Below are 17,311 nucleotides of genomic sequence, written 5' to 3' on the forward strand. Positions count from 1 at the left end.
ACTGAATACCAATAAAAAACAAATTTATTATAAAAAAATGAATAGAGCTTGCTAACATGTAAAATAGGAGGGACACATAAAGATTTGGATTTTATTTCCAACTTCTCTTTTAAAACAGAAGCTCCAGGAATCCCTGGATGGCTCAGTGGTTTGGTGCCTGCCTTTGGTCCAGGGCGTGGTCCTGGACTCCCAGGATCGAGTCCCACATCAGGCTCCCTGCATGGAGCCTGCTTCTCTCTGCCTATGTCTCTGCCTCTGTCTCTTTTTCTGTGTCTCTCATGAATAAATAAATAAAATTTTTAAAAAATAAAATAAAATAAAACAGAAGCTCCAGCAGCACTGGCTCACCGTCCTGCAAGACAGTGACCATTTAGAGGTGAGCATCCGCAGCCTCCCTCCCACATGGCAGACAGGCTCTGCAGCACGCCACAGTCCCCACCATTCCCAATCGTCTTGCTGATACTTCAACACCTCCCTGCCAAGCCCCTGATCACACCTGAGTTTATAACCCCGACATAAAGCTTAACTGGAGAACATTCCTTATTTACCCTTCCTTGAACTCCATCCACATTCAGCGACCTTAAGAAATCATTCCATAAACGTTATTAAATCTTCCTATGGTGGCTGAGGATTTCCAAGCATTCCTGAACCTCAGTCCTCAAAGACTGGAGAAAATGGATGTGGAAAGTAAAAAAGTAAGGCAAAACTATTTATTTTTTAAATTAGTTCTTCTTTAAAGTAAATCATTGACCGTGACTTGTTTTCTTACTTTTTGCCTCACTTCCCTTCTCAAGCTCAGAGGGAAGAAAACAGGAACAAAGACATCTGGTTTACTGAAGGTCTGCTTCGACCACATTGGCCGAAGGCTCTGCACTGTTCTGTCCCCAACATCAGGGGGGACGGCCGCACCAGTTCTATTCCCAAGAGCGTGCAGTCACCTCCGCTCTCCAGAACCATGAGGAACAACGACCTGCTCTCAGAAGCCCCATCAGGGAAGAAACCTTCCTTCCCAATCACTCAAGTCGGTAGGGAAGGTGCAGAGGGATGCAACCCATCCCGTGGGCCACCCACACGTCCAGACTACAGCTTGAAAATTCATTCATTCATTCACTGGGTTTCCCTTAGAAAGTCAAAAAAAAAAAAAATAAGATAAAATCTTACTTGAAATACTCTTCACTCCCGCTGACAAATGTCTTATTGGCCTGGCTGGTGAAGTTAACCATTGTCAAGTTGGGATAGGCTGTCATGCAGAAAGTTGAGTTCTTGATCTGTATTTTGGGATGGTCGCTGATGACACAGGAATCTGTTTGAGAGAGGACGGAACAGAAGCCTGGAGAAATCTGTACACATCTGAAAAGGTGTCCGGAAAACATACACCCGCCCCTCCCCAGCTACTGAAAAACAGGAGCTGAAAATACTTGCCGGATATTGGAGAGTAACTTTGGGAAAGTGTCAACTGAGCAAAGCCAGGATTATGCTTTATCTACGCCGGAGCCCCGGTACCCGGAGCAGTGCCGGTGCTGCTACCAGAGGCTCTGGTCTTTGGAGCGCTCCCTACGCGGCCGGAGCCGTGCCGCCCATTTTCATGCGTTATCCCGTGTTCACAACAGCCCGGCATAGGGGCTATTCCATTTATTATTTATTTATTTATTTATTTATTTATTTATTTATTTATTTATGATAGTCACACAGAGAGAGAGAGAGAGGCAGAGACACAGGCAGAGGGAGAAGCAGGCTCCATGCACCAGGAGCCTGACGTGGGACTCGATCCCAGGTCCCCAGGACCGCGCCCCGGGCCGAAGGCAGGCGCCAAACCGCTGCACCACCCAGGGATCCCCCCCTTCTTTTCTAAAATGAGGGAAAAGGCTCGAAGAGGTCAAGTAACTCGACTCAAATCACGTAGCCAATAAGGAAGAGAAGCAGGATTCAAACCCAGATCCTCATGACTCCACAGAAAACAAATGGCTTGCAGGAATGAATCTGCAACTGAAAGGTGAAAACTGGGGGCGCCAGGGTGGCTCAGGGGTTGAGCGGCTGCCTTTGGCCCAGAGTGCGACCCCGGGGTCCCGGGATCGAGTCCCGCATCGGGCTCCCCGCATGGAGCCTGCTTCTCCCTCTGCCTGGGTCTCTGCCTCTCTCTGTGTGTGTCTCTCGTGAATAAGTAAATAAAATCTTAAAAAAAAAAAAAAAAGAAAGAAATGTCAAAACTGAAATCTGTGATCTGAAATTCAATCGGACGTAAGCAAACCTGCCGAAGGACTACCGCCACAGAAAGCTTTCGGAGTTCACCTTGAAGCCACACACACCCAGGGCTTTAAGGTACGTTCTGCACCTGCTTTCCACACACTCACATGGCAGCGGGGGCAGCGACCGTGCCACGTGCTTGCGAGCCTCCAACAACCTAGCACGGTGCGTCTCAGCTGGGGACGAATTTGTCCCCCAGAGGACCCTTGGCAATGTCTGGAGGCATTTTTAGCCATCGCATCTGGGGAACAGGGTACTACTGGCATCTAGTGGGTAGAGGCCACTGAAGCTGCTAAATATCTTCCAATACACACAGGACAGCCCCCCACCCCAGAGAAGTATCCGGTCAAAATATTCACAGCGTCAAGGCTGAGAAGGCCTGACCTAGGCTGGGATGGGGGACAGGGGACTAACCACGTGGCTCTTAGTACGTCAGGCACGGTGCTGGACACTTTAACAAGGCTTATCTGCTGAAATCCTCATCAAATTATATTATTTGATGCGTATATTATTATACTCTTTATTTTATTTTTTTTTCACTTGACCTCACAAACCTGAGATCCTGACCTGAGCTGAAATCGAGAGTCAGACGCTCAACCGACTGAGCCACCCCGGGGCCCCTGCTGGGCTCATTTTAAATAGGAAGAAGCCAAAGTCTTTCTGACACTATTATGATGCTTTTCTGACAGCTTTATAAATACTGATCCCTTGAGGATAGTGTAAGTAGAGTCCTCCAAGATACTATTTTACCCCCCAAAGATACTATTTTAGAGTGAAAAGTAACAGTAACGATGGCTGACACTTATATGACACACAGCAGCTACTGTCTAAGTGCTTTATAGGCACCAACTAATTAAGCCTGGCATCACGTCTATGGGGTCGGTATTGCCACTGTCTAGGCCCAGATAAAGAAACTGAGGCACAGAGAAGAGCAGATGCTTGTCAAGCTCATGCAGCGAAACCAGGAGGCAAGCCAGCATTCTCTCTCTGGGAGCCACGCTCTTAGCCCTCTGCTGTGAAGCAGAGAGCAGGGACCATAGACTCAAAACACCTTCAGAAGCCAGGCGGAGAAACAGAGGGTAATCAGGGGACGTGGGGACCCCGGCAAACCAGAAAATGGTCCAGCCACCCAATGCCATGCCTTTCCAGGTGTCCTGGCAAAAGACACAGAAAATGTGCATATTTACATATAACCTCTCCATTTGAAAATGTTGGAAATAAGGCCAAATTATTGTTAAATGTCGTGGACCGAACCAAACAACAGCTACAAGAGAGCACACGGCCACGGGGATCTGTGCATGGACCCCCGAGGCTCCCCGTCTGTGGAACAGCAACGTGGGTGAGACTATGGGTTCGGAGGCGCCTCGGCCCTGAGAGTTTAAGGGAGTTCCTTTACCTGTGCAAGCCTCCGAGGTCTGATAGTAGGTGTATCTAGCTCGCAAGACGGCTGCAAAAGTCAAAGTAAGGGACATCTCCTGGATGAAAAAAAATTCTCACAACACCTAGAGCGCTGCTGGACTCATCCATTTTAGGCATAACTCAGCCACCACTGTTAGACGTTTTTGTGGGGTGGGCATCTCTAGGCCGCAGTGCCCTCTCCTCTCGCCCTCGGCCTCCCACCCATTCCCCCCAAATATCCCATTACATGGATAAAATCTTAAAAACAACAATTCTAAGAATCTCTCCCCTCTGATCAGCTCTTTAGGGTTTTCCACTGTGTTACTACTGACTTTCGGGGCCAGCTAACTGTTGCGGGAGCCGGCCCGGGCATTGCAGAAGGCTGGCAGCCCTGACCTCTGCCCAGCGGCAGGAGCACACGCCCACCAGCTCCCCCATCCCCCCCATCCCGCTGGACGACCTAGAGCACTTCCAAAGGTCATCCGGGGTCCCCGGAACTCCCCCAGGGCCGGGCACCCCTGCTCTTAGCGTCCTCCCCATGGTACCCTCTCATTCAGTATCCTCTTAGGCAGTCTAAGTACCTGAGCTCCAGGGGTCCCCCTCATAGCTGTCAAACCCCAACGGAGGGAAGGCGCCCCCAGCCACCCAAGGAAGCCAACAAGGGACGGGCGGCTCTGGTCCCTGTACCTGAGCCTTGGTTACTTCCTGTCCTCCCGTCCCCTCGGCCCCGAAATTGCCGCTGCCCCCCCCTCCCCCCAAGGCCACATGGCTTCTTCCAGAGTTGCCGCCTTGTCATGCAGGGCCGCCTCCCGTGGGAGCTCCGGGAGCACCTAGAACCCCCAGGGAGCAGCTTGGGGTGCATCTAGACCCCCCAACCCGGGAGCAGCTCTGGGTGCACCTAGACCCCCACCCCGGGAGCGGCTTGGGGTGCACCTAGACCCCCCAACCCGGGAGCAGCTCTGGGCGCACCTAGACCCCCACCCCGGGAGCGGCTTGGGGAGCACGTAGACCCCCACCCCGGGAGCGGCTCGGGGAGCACCTAGACCCCCACCCCGGGAGCAGCTCAGGGCGCACCTGGACCCCACCCCGGGAGCGGCTCCAGGTGCATGTGGCCCCCTGGGAGCGGCTCGGGGCGCACCTAGACCTCCCTCTCCCAGAGAGAGGCTCCAGGTGCATCTAGACCCCCGGGAGCGGCTCCACGTGCATCTGGCCCCGGGACCTTCCGGGCGCCCCTAGGTCCCCGCTGGCCTCTGCGGCGCTGGTCGCACCTTTCCCGCGGCTCGGCCGGGGCGCCCTGCAGTTCCCCTTCCCACCGCTGGGCGGCAGGCGCGTCCTTCCCCGCGGCCCCGCGACCGCGAACAAAGACCAGCGCCGGGCTCGGGGCTCGGGGCTCGGGGCTCGGGGCTCGGGGCTCGGGGCTCGGGGCTCGGGGCTCGGGGCTCGCGCCCTCCGGGGGACGGTGGGGGGAGGGTCTGTCCTCGGGCAGTTCCCAACGAATGAAGGCAACGGAGACTGGGGACAAAAGGGACCATTTGGTTCAAGTTCTCGTGACAGTCAAAGCCGTCCCCGAAACGCTATTTAGGTGACGCCTGTGCGGGTGACCCAGGCCGCCCTCGGGCTCGCTGCGGGGCGAGGCCGCTGTCCGCAGAGGCGCAGGCTGAGGCCCCTGGAGCGCGGGCCCGGGGCAGCCCAGCCTCTCCCCGGACCTGAGCCCGCATCTGTCTCCCCGGGACCCGCCAGCCCAGAGTCTCCCCAGGGACCTGCGAGCCCAGCGTCTCCCCTGGGACCTGAGAGCCCAGCATCTGTATCCCTGGGGACCTGCAAGACCAGCATCTCCCCCAGGGACCCGCAAGCCCAGCATCTGTCTCCCCGGGGACCCGCAAGACCAGCATCTTCCCCAGGGACCTGCGAGCCCAGCATCTCCCCCGGGGACCTGCAAGCCCAGCATCTGTCTCCCCGGGGACCTGCAAGCCCAGCGTCTCCCCGGGGACCTGCGAGCCCACTGTCTCCCCAGGAACCTGTGAGCAAGTGCTGGGCAGCTTACAGGGCCCGGGCTCCCGAGAGGGAGTTGGCCTCCAGAGCAGTAGGACCCCCGCAATGCTGAGCCCGCCATGGGACAGCCCCCTCCCTGCTATGACCCACGGTCACTACTCTGCACCGTGCAATGCCTCCCGTGGAGACCAGGGGCCTGCCATCACAGGTAGGGACAGTACTGGGGAGAGACCAAGCCCAGACATTATTGGGGGGACACTGCACTAGGGAAAGGGAGGATTTTTTTCTCCATTTCCCAAACAAGCCTCTCTCAGAATGACCATTTGGGAAAGAGGCTGTAGTACCCACTATCTGAACTCCTGACTTGTCGGCCAGAGCAGTGGGGCCTAAAGCTGTCTGTGCTCTGCGAGTCAGACCGTCATCACCGTCCTAGGTCACCCCAGGGCCCCGGAGGACCAGTACTTCCACAAGGGATAGCCTGGCCCCCCGGACGGAGCAGTGCTGGGCAGACAGCACAGCGAAGAAAAGGCAGAGGGGCTTGCAAAGGAGCCACAGCCTGACGCTTGCTTGACAATCGACACCTTGCTTAAAAAAAAAAATAAAAACCTTAAAGCACTTGCTTAAAATGAGATAAAAATCTATCCAGCCTGTCCATAGGCTCCCAAGGAATAACCAGGGTGAAAAATGTCCACTCTTTCTCTCTGCTCAGAGCTTGCATAGTTTTATGGTCTGCACCAGTCGACGAGGAGCTGAGCTGTGAAACGCTGAGTGTAAAGGCTGCTCTGCCTTTAGTGCTTCCCGGGTTATTGTGAGCCAGACTGGAAACTTCACAAAACCAGGAGCACCCCCCGCCACGTACCTGGCCCAGTCAACATGCCCAGCTTGCTTCAAAAAGAATACACACACACACACACACACACACACACACACACCTGTGTGTGCCTACATACGCCTATACGTATACACACCCTGACTATAAAATAGGCATCTATTCATAGAAAACGTAGAAGAGAAAACATGGTCCCAAATCTGTGTATTCGGGTGTATATGGTCCCAAAACCTTTTGGGTATTTGGGTGAGGATTTCCTCATGTTTGACAAAATAGTCACACTTAATGACTACAGAATAGTCACCCTATGGATGCACTATGAACTGTTAGAACCATGGGATTCTTCAATAATTATTTGATTTTTGGTTAAGTGTTTCTAGTGTTTTCCAAGAGACTGTAGATGTGGCTGTAATGAACAATCATGTATAATCCTTGTCTGTCTCTGATTTTCTCCCCCATAAAATCTCAGCTACAAATGGGGAATATATGGACCCATGGGTCCCTCTGCAGGGTGATGGAGCAGAGTCTGCTGGACCATGGACTCTTCAGAAACCTTTGAGAAGCAGAGAATCGGGTCATGATGCCTAAATCTCAGTGCTGGTTCTATCTTTCGATTTACAGCCTGACACTTCCACTCTCAGGGCCTTCAAGTTCACTTTCTCACCTGCAAAGTAGTAAGTAATCAGGACCCGGCCCCTTGGGACTCAGAGGGCTCTTATTAGGAATAGCAGAGACATCATTCAGGAAGCTGCTTTGTAGGCTGGGGAGTGTTTAGCATGGTGCTTTAGGTCCGCGGGAGGCAGGCAACTTGGGTTCAAATCCCCAGTTTAGGGGCACCTGGGTGACTCAGTGATTGAGCATCTACCTTGGGCTCAGGTCCTGATCCTGGGGTCCTAGGATCAAGTCCCACATCAGGCTCCCTGCAGGGAGTCTGCTTCTCCCTCTGCCTGTGTCTCTGCCTCTCTGTGTGTCTCTCATGAATAAATAAATAAAATTTAAAAAAAAAAGAACCCTAGCTTTTAAAAAAAAAATCCCCAATCTAGGGGCAGCTGGGTGGCTAAGTGGTTGAGTGTCTGCCTTGGGCTCAGGTCATGATCCTGGGGCCCAGAGATCAAGTCCCACATCAGGCTCCCTGCTTGGAGCCTGCTTCTCTCTCTGCCTGTATCTCTGCCTCTCTGTGTGTCTTTCACGATTACATAAATAAAATCATTTTTTAAAAAATCCCAGGTCTATCATAGAGCTAGCTCTATGACCTTGAACTCCAGTTTTTTCACCTATAAAATGAAGTAATAGCAGCCATGTGTTGGTTTGTTGTACGTTGGTAATATGAGTAAAAGGGTTACTTACTATGGTGCTTGGTGTGTAGAAAGGGTTGTTAGCTATTACCATTAAGTGGGAAGGTGCTACAGAAATATTAGTGGATATTGTTGGCTGAAGAGGATGTTGTTTCTGCACTACCGCACCCCTGGAGGACAGCTGCAGGACACCCATCACCGCCGCTCACGTGGTTCCTGATGTAGGTCCCCAGGGACACTCCCCGCGGAGCCTAACCCAGCCAGCAGCCCTCCTCCAGGAGGTAGTCCTTTGAAAAGTGACTTTCCTCCCGGGCACAATCTGGGAAGGACAAGCAAGGCTCTAGGATGACCTTGAGGTTACCGCTGCATTCGAGATCCTACATTCCGGAAAATGTTCTAGGAAACCATTCCAGCAGCTAATTGTTGGTGGTGAATCTGTGAACAGCCACGGTGGCGACGGTGCAGAGGTGACCACGGGGCCGGCAGGGCCACCAGGTGGGCACCCCATTCCAAAAATGGTTGAGGGCCTCCTCATGAAGGCGTGTGGGCCGACTCCAGCCTAGTAGTTCTTTGGCTCCTGGGGGACAGGAAAACTACAGATCCCTAGACTGCGTCCCCAGATCGTCTGATTTAATTGGTTTGACGTGGCCCCTAAGGGATGTTTTGATCTGTCGGTGCCCCCAGATGCTCCTGGTGTGTGGCAGCTTGGCTGAGAACCGCTGCCCTAACCCACGAACCCATCCACATGGAGACCGTACAGATGAGAACACTGAGGCCCAGAGAGTCGAAGCGACACTCACGCTGGGTCACACCGTCAGTGAGCCACACACCTGGGAACCTCCACAAATCCCCACCCCCTGCTCCCGAGCACCTCCAGGTACACAGGGTTGGAACTTACTGGGCACATGTCTTTAGTTTTAGCTCTTCTTCAGTCTAATTCAAAACCTCTCAGCGGTTGAGCGGCTGCCCTCGGCCCAGGGCATGATCCTGGGGTCCCGGGATCGAGTCCCGCATCGGGCTCCCTGCGTGGAGCCTGCTTCACCCTCTGCCTGTGTCTCTTCCTCTCTCTGTGTGTCTCTCATAAATAAATAAATGTCTTTAAAACAAAACGAAACAAAAAACCCTCTCTCAGGTGGAGGTTGGTCATAACCAACTGTGGATGTCATAAACGTGTGTAAAAATACTCCAGGGAACATTACTGCTTTAGGGACGTGCATGTCCCTGGGGCTGTGGGAGGGAAGAATTAATCTTTCTCTCTTAATACACTCAAAGGGTTAAATAACACCCTCGTTCTGCAATGTGCTGGCGAGGAGGGCAAAGGAGCTGGTTCGGAGGCCAACACAAGAGCCAACCACGTGGAGATCGCAGCATTCTGACCTCAGCACAGACTGAGCTTAAGGGGAAGAACAGATCCACTGGGAAAACACCAACCACTTGCTTACTGGTGCCCAGTGAAACGACCAGACACCACAGGTGACGGAGGCACCTCAATTTAGAGACGGATCCCTGGGTGGCTCAGCAGTTTAGTGCCTGCCTTCGGCTCAGGTCATGACCCTGGAGACCCAGGATTGAGTCCCCCATCGGATCGGGCTCCCTCCACGGAGTCTGCTTCTCCCTCTGCCTGTGTCTCTGCCTCTCTCTCTCTCTCATGAATAAATAAAATCTTAAAAAAAAAAATAGGGCGCCCATGTGCTTTGTTTCTTGTTTTATGGCAATCCCGCAAAGTAGGTAAGATAACGAATATTGTCACATCTACTTTACATGCTGACCCAGAGAGAGAAGTGACCCGACCCAGACCCATGGACTGTCAGGGGCCGGGTGTCATTTAGACCAGAAGGCCTTGCCCACAAGTCTGCCCTGCTCCTCCTCGCTCTCGCCTGCTTGCCTTCCATCCAGCAAGCTGACAGCTCCCCGCAAGCCCTCAAAGTCCCGACGGGGACTTCAGGTCTGAACAACCCTCCGTGACCACCCGCGAAGACGTCCCCATTTCTAGGTACCACATTGCGCACATTTCGATCAGAGATTGTCCCGTCCAGTATCTGTCCTCAGACACACCTCATTGCACTGAGCAGTGTGCAGGGAAGTGTGGACCGAGGATCACAAGCATCACCTCTCCTAGGCTCTAGGACCCCACTGCTTTCAACCCATACCCTGCGTATGAACCACACTGCCCACAGACCTTGCTAAAAGGCGGATTTCCCAACCCCACCCAAATCTAATGTATCACACTATCGGGTGGGCCCGTAAATCTGCCTTTTTCAACACACCCCCTGTTAGTCATGAGCAAACAAAATTTTGATTACTCCTCCTCTGAGCCATGAGCTCTCGAAATGTTAGAACTAAGTACATGTGGTTTCAATCGTTTCGATCTCTATGCCCGGCACTTAACGCAGGTATATCCGGACTTACCTAACAAAAGTTTGGTTTTATCTTTGCATTCTGGTGTGTTCCAAGGGTTGTTGCAGGAGCCCCAGGGCAGCACAGACACAAAGGAGGCAAACAGGTAGAAAAGTGTGTAGCAGATAATCACATTGTAGTATATGGCTATCAGGACCGAGATGATCAGCATTGCGATGCCACAGCCTGCGGAAGCAAAATTGCCAGGGATTGAGTCCTCCCACCCCAAATCCTAGGGAATTCTTACAGCCGGGCAACAGGTGGGCAGCTAGGTGCTGGCTCTCTTTTACAGATGGATATGCCAACAGTGGAGCGGACTGTCTCTCAAGGACCCTTGAGGCATTCTGCTAGCAACAGAGCAATGCCAGGGGCAATCAGAGGGATCCCAGAGGTGGAACTGATCAGATAAAGGAAACCCTGAATTCTGCAGTTCACAAAAGCAGCCCCCCCCCCACTTCTGGAGGATGCCAGGTGCCAGAGAGAGCAGGATAGGGTTGAGAAGGCTGAAGGCAGGGTGGACTCACCTTGTAGGGCCGGGATGGCCTTCCACACAGACACTGGCCCCTGGCTGGCAAACTGGCCCAGTGACACTTCGAGGAAGAAGATGGGTAACCCAGCCAGAGCCAGCATCATCAGGTAGGGGATGAGGAAAGCACCTTGGGAAGAGAGAATGGGAAGTGGGAGCCCTGGGAGACCAAGGCTGGCCTGGCCCACACTCGCCCTCTAGGGTGCGAGCTGCCCCCCTCCCTTGTTTTCCAGGAAACCTTTGTATTTCGGCTCAGCCACGGGTACCCCCTCCTCTCCCAAGTGTGAGCACCCTGCAAACACATTTTTGCAATTCCCCACTGGATGCATCACTAGGGGTTGTGTGCTGCCTGAGTTTTATCCTTTGCTCTTCTTATTATAGCATTTCAATGCCCCCAGATTAAAGTCTTAGGCATTCAACAAATCCACACCTTTGATTCACTGCCAGAGCCAGATCTGGTGTCCTCTCCTCGACATCTCTACCCTCCAAGGACCTAACATCTGCTGCGGTAGATTCTAGGAGCCCTTCTGTGCAATGACCCCAGTTACCTGCACACCTCCTGCCAACCGGTGCTGGGTCCCCTGTGCCAGACAAGTGGTCAGAATCTCTCCCCACCACCGCAGCAGCTTCCACGCACTTCTCAACTTCCTTCTCCACATAAAAGTCCCTTCCGTCCTTCAAGGTCAACTCAATGCTTCCTCCTCCAAGAAGCTCCCCATCTCTCTTGTTGGTCCTCCCACAATACCTTCCCCAGGCACTGAGCACTTGGCAATATTTACTGGGTGTCTCATCTAGGCTGGGAGCCCCCTGAGGTCGTCAACCCTTCATCTCTTTATTCCCTGTCCCCCAACCAGGACGGTAGCAGTCGGGAGGCCTCCACACACTGCTGGAGGTCCTCTGGGGTTCTTTCCCTTCAATGATTCTTTCAGGTGGTTTGGGAGGGCTTTGGGGGAACAGCCATCATCTCTGAAAGGACTTGGACCAGGAAGACAGTTGGTCAGAGCCAAGTGAGGCACTAGGGAGGCCAGAGCCCAGAACACTGTGTTCCACGGAAGGAAAAGCTGGTTTTTCTCTGGTCCCCTCTTTCTGCTCACCCTTCTTCCAGCTTCCTGTCCGGCAGAAGAACCTTTCCCATCTGGGCCTCTCCAGGCAAGGAAGGCCCAGCAGCAGCCTCCAGCTGATGGAGAGTAAAACCAGGGGTCCTGCTCTAGCCTCTCCAGAGGGGATTTTTGAGAAAGACGTGCATCATGCCATCCTTCTCTTGTGCTCCTGAGGGCTGCTGCGCCTGGGAGCCGCAGTGCGGAAAAGCCCGCCTCCTCCTCCCTCCCGGTGGCTCCTCCAGGAGCTCCTGGAACCGCTGGGCCAGGGCCAGGCGCAGACCCACACTTTGCAGATCCCTGCGGGGGGGGGGGGGGGGGGGGGGGACCTCTGGCAGTTTCAGGGGCCGAACTCCCCTCGCTGAAGCTCCCTCCCTAGCCCCATCTTGTGTCCCGGGGGCTCCCTGTCACTGGATGCCTTATTATAGCATCTCCGGCCCACTTCCTGCACCCTGGACTCTTGCAGAAAACCAAGTGGAAACCCAGCTGGGGAGCCTATAGTTGTGTGGCCAGTGCACACGTTCTTCCATTTCCAGGGCATCTCTGATTGCAAATAAGCTTCAGTCCTCATAAGTACTTGTCAACGTGTCCTAATTTGGAATTGTAGAGGAGAAGGCTTATTTTTCTGTTTCAATCATCCCATGGTGCAGCACCTGTCTACCGTCTGGAGCCCACCCAAGGAAAAACAAAAAATAAACACTCTAACCTGATGGGGTGAGGGTCTCTTTGGCCCTGGGAGGGAGTCCCCTAGTTGTAACTTCCTACTCCTACAGGGGAACTTGTCAGTTTGGGCAGTGCAGGGGAGGGCAGGCCACTGGCCAAGAAGCCTCAAGGTGGAGAGGGCAGGCAAGGCGGACCCTGAATGTGCTAGGCCCCTCCTCCTTGGCCCCTCTTCCTTGTACATAAGGGGTACAGCGGATTCTAGAGGCCTGGCAGCTAGTGCGTGCCCACCTGGCATCTTCACCATCTCAGAAATGGTTTTCCTTCAAAAGCAGCTTCTTCCACCCAGCTGAGACAAATGAAACGAAAACTTTTTTTTTTTGGTCAAATGATTTTGCTAAAGTCAAAAGATGTCCTGCTTGTGCCCAAGAGGATGTATGTGCATGGGCACCTCTGAGAGGTTGTTGAAAGTACAACCCCCAGCTCCTCTCCACTCACCCCTGTGTTCGCCTGCAGCCTTCATCCTGCATGATTCGAATACCCGTTCCCAAAGTCTCCTCTGTAGGCTCAGATTTCCAGGTTATAACCTTAACCCATCCTTAATTCGGTGTCCAGGACCCCACAGATGCTGCGGCTAAGGTGCACAGAGCATGCTGCTACCAGAACACCGTCAGTTTGAACTCCCCTGTGTCAATGCCCACTTGGCTCAGGACCCAGCAGTCCCCCAAGCCAGATGGAGGGCTGGGATCACGGAGTCGAGCCTCTCCCCTGAGCTCCATCTCCTGATAAACCCCCCTGGATCTAGTGCCAACCGATCCAGTGGCTCCTGCCCTCTGGCTTCGCACTGATGCCTCCCGGGGATGGGGCTGGAGCGCAAGGAGGCTGCTCTGCGCCTCCCCTCCCAGCCCATTCCCGGGGCTCTGGGCGCCTCCCCAACCCACAGGTGCCCACCCCGACGCGCCGCAGGCGGAAAGACCGGAAAAGCCATACCTCCCCCGTTCTGGAAGGCCAGGTAGGGAAACCTCCAGACATTGCCCAGCCCCACTGCGTACCCCACCATGGACAGGATGAAGTCCAGTTTGCTGGACCAGTTCCCTCGGGCCTTATTCTCATCCCCTTGCTCGTCCTCCTGGGGGCGGAAAAGCACATTGTCGGATAACAGCCCCGGGTCGGCAAGCAGGCCCCATTCCACCCCTCCCCCCTGCTGAGGGTCTTTCCGAGCAAGCAGGCCCCCATTATCCAACCGAGGATGCATTGGCAAGCAGGACCCCAACTCTGAAGAGACGATGCATCTACAAGCAGGGCCCTCACCCCTCAACCCTGCACCAGAGAGTGTTTCAGCAAGCAGGCTCCCAATGGTGATCTGAAGATTCCTCTTCAACAGACCCCTCAAGCCCTCCTTCCCGAACCCTGCAGTCAGGGCACACCCGCAAGCAGCCCCCAAACCTCGAACCTCCTGGTTGATTGCAAGCAGGTCCCTCCAACCCCAACCCCTGACCACGACTTCAGTTGGCAAGCAGCCCCCCAATATCATGCCTAGAACCCCCAGCAAGCAGATCCCTAACCAACCCCTCCCTCCCCCAAAACCCTCAACACACCCCTTCCTCTGCCCTTTCTCCCTCTGGAGCCTGCTAGGCCAGAGATAGAGCTGCAACGCCTGAAGCCAGCCAGAGCCCCTGCCTCACGTTCTCTGCCAAAGCCTGCAGGCGGAAACTGCCTGGTGGGCTAATTTAAGGGGGGCACCTCCCAACGCCGGGGAAAGGGAAATGGGCAGGAGGGAGAGGTGGGTGCGGGTCTGAACTCCAGCACCGGCTAATCCCAGGCAGGCCACTTGCTCTCTCTGAGGCTCTGTGCTCCTCCGTAAAACAAGGGGCTTAGAATAACTATCCCCCAAGGCACCTTCCAGCTCCAGCAGTCCGTGGACACTGGAGGCCCAGCTCTCCACGTTCACCCTCGGGCGCTCTCCTAGGGGCAGGCCCTGCTTCTGGAATGCCTCACTACTAAGCAGAGACGGATGGGGGCGAAGCCACTTGAAATAAATTCAGAACGTTCAGGACACCCGGACACCACATAAAGGTTCCAGGGACCCAAGTCACTGCTGGGCTTCCACCTGCCTCTGTCGTACTTCATTTCCTATTATAGCAACTTGCTAGCCTCACACTGTTCCCCAGGCTGTGCACGGGGTGAAGGCGCTGTCAGGAGAGGAGGAAGTCTCTGGAAGAGAGGAGGGCCGAGGTAGGTGTCAGAAAGGCAAGAACCGAAAAAAAAAAAAAACGGGCAGAGCTGAAAATAGGCAAATGCAGGGCTTCATGGGCTCTGAGCGTCTTCAACACCGCCCTGCGCTCCTCTGCAGGCCCGGCCCCTCCGGCCCCACCCACCCAGACGCCTCCCGGCCGAAAGGGTGGGAGTTCCAGCTGCTTTTGCCGCAGTGCGGAGGGTAAGCAGGCGTTTGAAATCATTTTCTGCCTCCACCTGGGGTCACGCTGTGGGGCACATGCTGTCAGGGGCAGCTCCAGCCTGCAGACAAATGCACCAGAAGGGGACTCCAGAACCAGGGGCAAGTGGGAAAGCCTAAGTGTACGTTCATTTCCAGTTATTATTCTATCGGCTGGGCTCTTGCTTTGTGGGCCCGTGGAGGTGTGTGTGTGTGTGTGTGTGTGTGTGTGTGTGTGCAAACACTGACTATGAACAGAAGGGCCGTATCCACCTGAAATCTCCTGCAGGCAGGTGTTTTGTTTCAGCCCCTCACCCCCGGATTACTGGATACCTGCCTAGCCCCCAAGCCCAGGGAAGGGACGGAGACTGCAAAAAGACCGGGATTGGGAAGGGAAGAGCTAAAGCAGCGGAGGCAGGTGGAGAGAGGAAGAGATGACCGGCAGGAGCATTGGAGGGAGATGGAAACAGGCAAGAGGACACGTGGGAGAGGGTAACGGTAACCGGTAATGGTTGCCTTATTCCTAACCCAGGATTGGGGTTTGCTCTGTGGGTTTTTCATGCCTCTGGTTGAGTGTAAAGGATCAACCCCAGAGGTAGGTGCAGGTTTGTGGGGGCATGGAACTTATTCAGTTGAGATAGGTGCCCTTAAACACACACACACACAAACACACACACACACACACCAAAATATGCAAAGTTATGATGACAGTATTAGGGGCTGACTGGGTTTGAGAAGAGTCCTGAGGCTCCAGAAGTAGCTTCGTGAGAACCCACTTCTCATCCAGAGTTCTCATGTGACGACTGGTAACTCTAAGTGAAAAGGCTGCAGTCCTTAAACTGTTATTGCCTTCTGTGGAGTGTTCCTGGTATCTATTGTTTTTTTTTAAAAAAAAAAACATTATTTTTTTTAAGTAGGCTCGGCCAAGCACGGAGCCCAACCCCAACCTGGGGCTTGAACTTAGGACCCCGAGATCAGGATCTGAGCTGAGATCAAGAGTCGGAGGCTCAACTGACAGAGCCTTTTTAGTTTTTTGTGTTTTTTTAATTTAACTAAGGGAGGGGCAGCCTGGGCGGCTCAGCGGTTTAAGCACCTGCTTTTGGCCCAGGGCGTGATCCTGGGGTCCCGGGATGGAGTCCCACGTCCGGCTCCCTGCGTGGAGCCTGCTTCTCCCTCTGCCTGTGTCTCTGCCTGTCTCTCTCTCTCTCTCTCTCTCTCTGTGTCTCTCATGAATAAATAAATAAAATCTTTTAAAAAAATAATTAAGGGAAAACACCTTAAAGGAAAGGCTCATAGATGAAAGGGGGGGGTCCTGTTTTCATACACCTATGGGTCTCCACTGCTCACGGAGGCTGCACCCCATCTCCGGGGCCACCGAGGCTGGGAGGCGCAGCAGGCAGGGCAGCTCCCCGAGTTCTCCGCCTCCCTGGCAGGGTCGCTGCAGCCCTCGCGCCCGCACCGGGGACCCCAGCGCAGAGCGAGCTTCCGAAGCCCCGCAGCTGCCTCCCGCATCCATTACCTGGCACTGCCAACCGGTCTCCCCATCAGCACACGTGCACCCGCCGCGGCCCGGCTGCCTCGAGCCCCCGGGGAGCCGGAGGCGGCGCGGCCTGAGCGCACCCCGCTTACCTGGGCGGCCGCGGTGGCCACGCTGCCCGGGAGCACGGAGGTGATCCCATCCGTGCCCAGCACCACGGCGCTCTGGCTCATATTCACCCAGCCCCGGGCCGGGGTGCTGTTGCGCTCCAGGGTGCCCTTGCCCACGCTCGCGGCGGCATCCCCCTCGGGGCCGCGCAGGGCCGGGATCCTACACTGCAGGGCGTCGCCGGGCCCCGCGCCCCCGGCCGCGCAGGCCCCCGCTCCCGGCCTCTCGGCCTCACGGGCTCGCGCGTCAGGGGACTGGGAAGTTGGGGCGCCGGTGGAGGCCGACCTGGGCACACGCGGCGGCGGCGCGGCGGGCAGCTCCTGCTCCGGGCTGGTCCGGGGCGCGCGCGGGCTCTCCAGGGGCCCCTGCGCCGCCCCCAGGCTGCTGGCGGGTCGTTTACTCATTTCCTCGGGGGCACCGCAGTCCTGGTCCTGCAAACACAAGGGGAAGTTCGTGCACACACACACACACACACACACACACACGCGTGCACGCACACAAGTAAAACATAACGAAGTCAGGCTGCTGCAAAAATACCTGTGCCTGCATATACCGACGTTCACCACTCAGGTCCAGACACAGGATCTAGGGAATAACCTGGAAGGTGGGTTTTTTTTTCTTCTCCAAGAGCTATTTCTCAATTGCCCATCTTGCCAATAACCAGATGGCATAAAGCGGTTAATATTCTCCCCTGATGGTGGGGAAACTAAGAAAAGAGACGAAAATGTGCATTTTTTGTTTTTGTTTTTTGTTTTTTTGTTTTTGGAGGGGTGGGGAGAAGAAAGAGGGTGGGA

At 54.6% G+C, this 17,311-nt stretch overlaps 1 protein-coding gene across 1 annotated transcript in view; it reads right to left on the bottom strand.

The window, feature by feature from the left end:
* The window catches only part of SLC6A5 (solute carrier family 6 member 5), a 55,310-nt gene extending 38,223 nt beyond the window's left edge, over nt 1-17,087 (bottom strand). The window contains exons 1-6 of the mRNA XM_041730322.1: nt 17,055-17,087; nt 16,502-16,948; nt 13,429-13,567; nt 10,680-10,811; nt 10,168-10,341; nt 1,162-1,303 (exon numbers count right to left, since the gene is read on the bottom strand). Coding sequence (XP_041586256.1) covers nt 1,162-1,303; nt 10,168-10,341; nt 10,680-10,811; nt 13,429-13,567; nt 16,502-16,948; nt 17,055-17,066 — 1,046 coding nt within the window. The 5' untranslated portion in view covers nt 17,067-17,087. The remainder of the gene's footprint in view (nt 1-1,161; nt 1,304-10,167; nt 10,342-10,679; nt 10,812-13,428; nt 13,568-16,501; nt 16,949-17,054) is intronic.
* Nucleotides 17,088-17,311: the final 224 nt, after the last annotated feature.

The sequence above is a fragment of the Vulpes lagopus genome, chromosome 15, assembly GCF_018345385.1.
Source record: "Vulpes lagopus strain Blue_001 chromosome 15, ASM1834538v1, whole genome shotgun sequence".
In the NCBI taxonomy this organism is placed as follows: domain Eukaryota; kingdom Metazoa; phylum Chordata; class Mammalia; order Carnivora; family Canidae; genus Vulpes; species Vulpes lagopus.